This window comes from Oratosquilla oratoria, chromosome 5 (genome assembly GCF_046742065.1).
Source record: "Oratosquilla oratoria isolate Oo_2021 chromosome 5, ASM4674206v1, whole genome shotgun sequence".
Lineage (NCBI taxonomy): Eukaryota > Metazoa > Arthropoda > Malacostraca > Stomatopoda > Squillidae > Oratosquilla > Oratosquilla oratoria.
The window spans coordinates 11,523,882-11,530,251 of record NC_134781.1 but is presented as its reverse complement, the minus strand read 5'-3'; the positions used below and the strand labels follow the sequence as shown (position 1 = coordinate 11,530,251).

General features: G+C 37.0%; 1 protein-coding gene across 1 annotated transcript in view; it reads right to left on the bottom strand.

Annotated features, from left to right (window-relative positions):
* Positions 1-719: 719 nt before the first annotated feature.
* LOC143025667 (gamma-aminobutyric acid receptor subunit delta-like) overlaps positions 720-6,370 on the bottom strand; it is a 50,448-nt gene continuing 44,797 nt past the window's right edge. The window contains exon 10 of the mRNA XM_076185667.1: positions 720-869. Coding sequence (XP_076041782.1) covers positions 720-869 — 150 coding nt within the window. The remainder of the gene's footprint in view (positions 870-6,370) is intronic.

The window sequence follows — 6,370 nt, the reverse complement described above, 5'->3', positions numbered from 1 at the left end:
ACAGTAGTAATAGTCGTCGTGGTGGATTACAAAGGATTACAAAGGAGGAGCATGCCGACAGGAGACCTTTTGGTCCATAACTAGGTCGGACGCGATTTTTTAAAATAAAGATAAATAAACAAATAAATAAACGAATAGATAAATTTTATAATATAAATAATAATAAAAGAATAAGTAAATAAGTAAATAGGTAAGTAGTAATAATCAATTGACAGATAAATGATAATAATTGATAATCAAGGAAACAATATTAAACAAACCTTCAAATGATAAGAAACAAATAACTTATTTAATAAATTAATGCATATATGCTAAAAACTAGGTTTCCAAATGTCCTTCAAGCGTTCTGTTCTCTTTAGTAGTTTGCGATGTCCTCTTCTTCCGTTTCATACTTACCCCAAAGGCAGAGTCGGGCACAGTGCACGGTGAGGCAGTCTCGATGAGGCTGGGCCCAAGGGCATGCCGGCGGCGCCCCTCCAAAATTGGGCTGTGGTGTACATGTAACCCACAAACATACCCCACAGGTATGCGATCGGGACTCGGATGGTACTAGGACCTGATGCTGGTATTGGCAATGGTCAGAAAGGGTCACCGCAAGGCGCGTCATGGCGTCGGGTCAGTCCCGCGTATATATACTGCCTGCCACGAGCGGGACCACGCCACGTCTGCCTTCTCCATATTACTTCATTTAGCTTTTCCATTTAACTTCTATTTAACTTCTATGGGTCCTCTGGTGATTGAGGAGACCCAGCCTTGATACGCATTGCTTGATCCAGATGTAGAAGACGGTAGTGGGAGGAAGTCTCTGGCGGTCTTGATTCTTTTGGCTCTCCTTTCGGTTTTGGCGGTTTTGGTTGATATTGTTGGTTCTGTCGGTTTCAAAGATCTGGGCTCCTTAATAGGTCAGGTGTCTACAAATGTCCCGGTCTTTGGCCAGCTGTTCCCAGTTGTTCCAGTCGATGTCGCAGTTCTTTAAGTTGGAGTTTATCAGTAGAACAGTTGTTTCGACAGTCGAGAGTCATCCATGCGGACTAGGTGACCAGCCCATCGCAATTGGTTTTTGATGAGGTAAGATTCGATTCTTGGGACGTTGGCTTCCGAAAGAACACTGAGATTGGTTCTGTGGTCTTCCCAGCTGATTTTAAGGATGCTTTTGAGACAACTTTGGTGGAAACGTTCCAAGTTTTTGACATGGCGTCGTTAAGTCGTCCATGCCTTTGAGCCGTTCAGCAGCGTTGGCATCACGACCCCTTTGTACACAAGTATCTTGCATTCTTTCCGAAGATTACGGTTTTTGAAGACACGAGAACGGAGCTTGCTGAACGCTGTCCTAACACACTGAATTCGATGTTGCATTTCAACAATGATAGTGATAATAATGATAATAATTATATTAATAATAGTAGGTAATAATGATTGATGGTGTAATAATGATAATAATTATCAACAATAATGCTAACAATAATAATAATAATCAATAATAATGCTAACAATAATAATAATAATCAATAATAATGCTAATAATAATAATAATAATCAATGCTAATAATAATATAATCAATAATAATGCTAATAATAATAATAATCAATAATAATGCTAACAATAATAACAATGATAATAGTAATGATGATGATGATGATGATGATGATGATGATGATGATGATGATGATGATGATGATGATGATGATGATGATGATGATGATGATGATGATGATGATGATGATGATGATGATGATGATGATGACGGTAATGATGATGATGATGATGATGAAGAAGATGATGATAACTCTACGGTTTCTCAATTGAACCAACCAGCCCATGACTCGTATCCGTGTGGGCTTGCGACGGACAGTACACCTGTGTCAGATGACCCGACTTGACCTGACGTCACGTGTCATGAGAACACATATCACATCCCAAGCTACTTGGCTTGCTTGTACATATAATAGTATATACTTCATCTACAGCATGCCTCAGCTGCTGACCTCCCTTATGATCGGGAAGAAGCCTTTAGTTATGTAGACAGATCTATAGAATATATACTTGAACAAGTATAATAATAGACAGAATGACTTTACAATAAATTTTATAGACAGAATTTCGTACTAGACGTAAAAAAATGAGTTTACTTATTTCTAGGAACATTGACATGCTACCTGCATTAGAGTCCATTTTAGTGAAAATGCAGTGCGTGATCATTACAATATGATGAATAGGAATTTGATACAGTACATTTACACACATGAACACAATCTATGCTGACACAGCATAAGTATATAAAATAAATACACACACATCTTAGACATGATTATATTTGTGAACAAGACATATAATTTTCTGAATACAAACTATTATAATAACAATGGACATACATATTAACATTTAAAAATGCATATATAATAACATATATTTGTGTCAGGATGTGTCGGATTCACCATAGCTTTGGATAATGGGCCTGACTTATGATCGACTGCTACTTCTCTCCTGGATGAGAGCTAAGAGCTCGTATAAAGGGACGGATCTCTATGAGATTCTGTGACCTTAAACACACACACACACACACACACACACACACACACACACACACACACACACACACACACACACACACACACACACACACACACACACACACACACACACACAAAGCACACTCACATACACACACATACACACGCATGCGCTCACACATACAAATACACCCACACATGCACACCCACACACCCACACAAACACACACACACACATACACTCTCTCTCTCTCTTTCTCTCTCTCTCTCTCTCTCTCTCTCTCTCTCTCTCTCTCTCTCTCTCTCTCTCTCTCTCTCTCTCTCTCTCTCTCTCTCTCTCTCTCTCTCTCTCTCTCTCACTCTCACTCTCTCTCTTTCTCTTTCTCTATCTGTATATATATATATATATATATATATATATATATATATATATATATATGTATATACATATATGAGATAAAGACCTAAAATGAAATAAAGAAAATAGAATAAAATAAAACAAAAATTTAAATTAAAAACAAAATAAGGTGAAACAAAATAAAATAAAGTGAGTTGGAATTAAAGGAATAATGATACGAAATAAAGGCTATCTATCTGGTCATACATGTACACAACAGAGAGACATTTTTCTCGCAAACTTTGGCCATTTAAATGGTCATGCACATGTAACAATAACGCAACCTCAAAACAAAGAGGAGGCGCTATATCTAATAAGAAAAATAATATAGAGAATAATATGCTCCAATTGAGATCCTAATGGATACCCCGTCTTGAACTAATGAGCAGGGCTTGCCATGTTGGGTTCTGACAGACCTTGCCAGACGGGGAGGCGACCCGACATAAAAAAAAAAAAAAAAAAAAAAAAAAAAAAAAAAAAAAAAAAAAAAAAAAAAAAAAAAAAAAAAAAAAAAAAAAAAAAAAAAAAAAAAAAAAACAGCGGCTTGTCGCTATGGACAGAGTTTTAACCTACCACAGGTTTCTCAATTGACGATGGTGAGAGGGCCTCTTATCTGGTGAGACAGATTGGCCAATAGCACAAGTTGAAGATGAAGAAGAGTAGAGGGAAGATGTATGGACACTTCCCCTCCAGACGCTGCTCCCAAAGCCTCCAGGGGTTTCTGGGGAAAGGCGGAGACGACGTCCCTGTGGTCTCCGACGCCGCTCTGGTCCCCAAGTGATCGTTCTGTCGGAATAACTTGTCAGACAGTGAGGTCGGTCTGAAAACTCCATTACCAAAATCACTTATATTTGGATAGTATATATACATACAAATACATACACATACATGTGTACTGACACATACGAACGCACACACACACACACACACACACACACTTCAACGAATGGACGGCTTAGAAGACGTTCTGAAGAAAAGTGAAGTCTGTGGATCCCAACGCAAAGAGAAGTGCCTAGTGTTTTTGCAGGGTGGGGGGGAAATTGCTCGTGGAGTAGTGGGAACGTAGGGAAAGAGGAAAAGGGGAGGGATTACTGAGGGAAATGGAAGGAAATGAGGAGGGAGTAGACTTTGCCCAGCCAGACAAGCGGAAGGTAAACAAAAGACTTAGCGAGAATCAAATGTCTAATAAAAATGTAAAGATTAGAAGTATAGAGAGGAGCAATACAGAAGAAAGTGACGAGAATATGTTCCAGGGATTTAAAGAGGGTGGGGGGGACACAACCCCCCCCCCGACTGATAAGACTAGAGGAGAGAGTTGATAAGGTGATCGAGGACTTGGAGCGTAAGTTAGGTAACGTAGACTCCATTTTCCAAAGAATTGAAAGGTTGGAACAACTAGAGAAGGCTAACAGAAACTTAACTGAAGAAATAGAGGACCTAAAAAGACAGTTAGGAAATGTAAAGGAGGAGAATGAGAAATTGAAGAAGAATAGTAATGAAAACAGTGAGAAAATAGCTACAGAAGCTAAAAATTGGAGAATAACTCAAGAAGGGAATAAGGTTTCATTCACTGACATAGTCAAACAGCAATTGAAAGAACATAATGAAGACTCAGTTATTAAAGTGATGAGACAGAAGGAGAATATAGTAAGAGAATTAGCTGACAAAAAGAAATGTATAATTATATTAGGAATGGAAGAGAAACATAACCCAGATAGAACCGCAAGAATCAAGGAGGAAAATGAAAGAGTAAGCAGTTTATTAAAATTAGTCCAGGAAGATGAACCAGAAATTATAAAGGAAATTGAGGAAAAATTCAGACTCGGAAAATATAGTACAGATAAGACCAGACCAATTAAGATTAAATTCAGGTCACAAACAACAGCAGAGAAAATTCTATCCAAGACAGGGAAACTAGCAACAAATGATCAATATAAAAAGGTATGGATAAAAAGAGAAATGAATAAGGAGGAAAGAGAGGCAGAAAAGCAGAAAAGAATTGAAGCTAAGGCAAAAAACGAGGAAAGAACGGAGTCAGAGAAAGAGAGATTCTATTGGAGAGTAGTGAACATGAAAATAAAGCAGTTCGACATACTAAAGAAAAACATAAGGGAAACAGAGAATACAATGGAAGTGGCAGAAAACTAAGAGTGTCTTACACAAATATAGATGGATTGATAACAGGATTGAATGAACTGAATGATTATTTGAAAGAAAAAGAACCGGACATAATGGGAATTGTAGAAACAAAATTAAAAGGCCCACTACCACCCAACAGTGTAGGACATGATACATACAATTATTGGATTAGAAACAGAGAGAAAAAACAAGGGGGTGGAGTTATGTTCCTGACTAAGAAGGATATAAACGTGAAAGGTGTCATATATGGAAAGAATACAGTAGAGATGATTATGATAGAAGTGGAAGACCGAGATAAGAAGAGCAGAAAATTTGTGATCAATTATGTGCCTCCGAAAACAGCCTCATGGGAGGAGAGTGAACATAAAAGTATGTTAGAGGACACAAAGATAGCATTAACTAAAATAATGGAAGACGGAGGAAGAATAGTTATGATGGGCGACTTTAATTGCAAAGAAATCTGCTGGGAAGAAATGACAGTAAAGAGTGGTGATGACTCATGGGGAAATGCTCTACTTGAGATGATTACTGACCATTCAATGACACAATGGATACAAGAGAACACTAGGTATAGAAATGAAGAAGAACCATCGAGGCTAGACTTAATAATTACATCTGAACCTAGAATAGTGGACAAGATTGAATATAAAACACCAATAGGTAAAAGTGACCACATATTGATTGAACTGGAACTTAATGAAGAAAAATATATGAAAAGAAATGAACAATATAGAATAGGAAGAATGATGTATGAAAAAACAAACTTTGATAAAATAAGAGAATTCTTCCAACAAGAAAACTGGGAAGAAATATACAAAGAAGAAACAACAGTGGAAGAGAAATGGAATATTTTGACAAAAATTTACAAAAAAGGAGTGGAAAAGTATGTCCCAAGACAAAAACAAGAAAAAGAATATGTAAAATGCTGGTACAACAAAAGTTGTAGGGAGTTAAAGGACAAAAGAGACAAAGCCTGGAACAGATGGAAAAAAGACAGAAGACCTGAAAAATGGAAAATATATACTGGTTATAGAAATGAATATGTACAAAAGTGCAGAGAGGAAAAAAGAAAATATGAAAAAGATGTTATAGAAAAGTGTAAAGATCAACCAAAACTATTCTACAGATTTGTAAACAATAAACTGAAAAACAAACAAGACTTAGAGAAATTAAGACAAGGAGGAGTTGAATACACTGAGGAAATGGAAATGGCAGAAATTATGAACAAACATTTTAAATCAGTGTTTACAAGGGAAAATATACAACCTGAAGAGATTGAGTGGAAGGAAAAAGTCCCCCCTATGGAAGAAATAGAAGTAACAA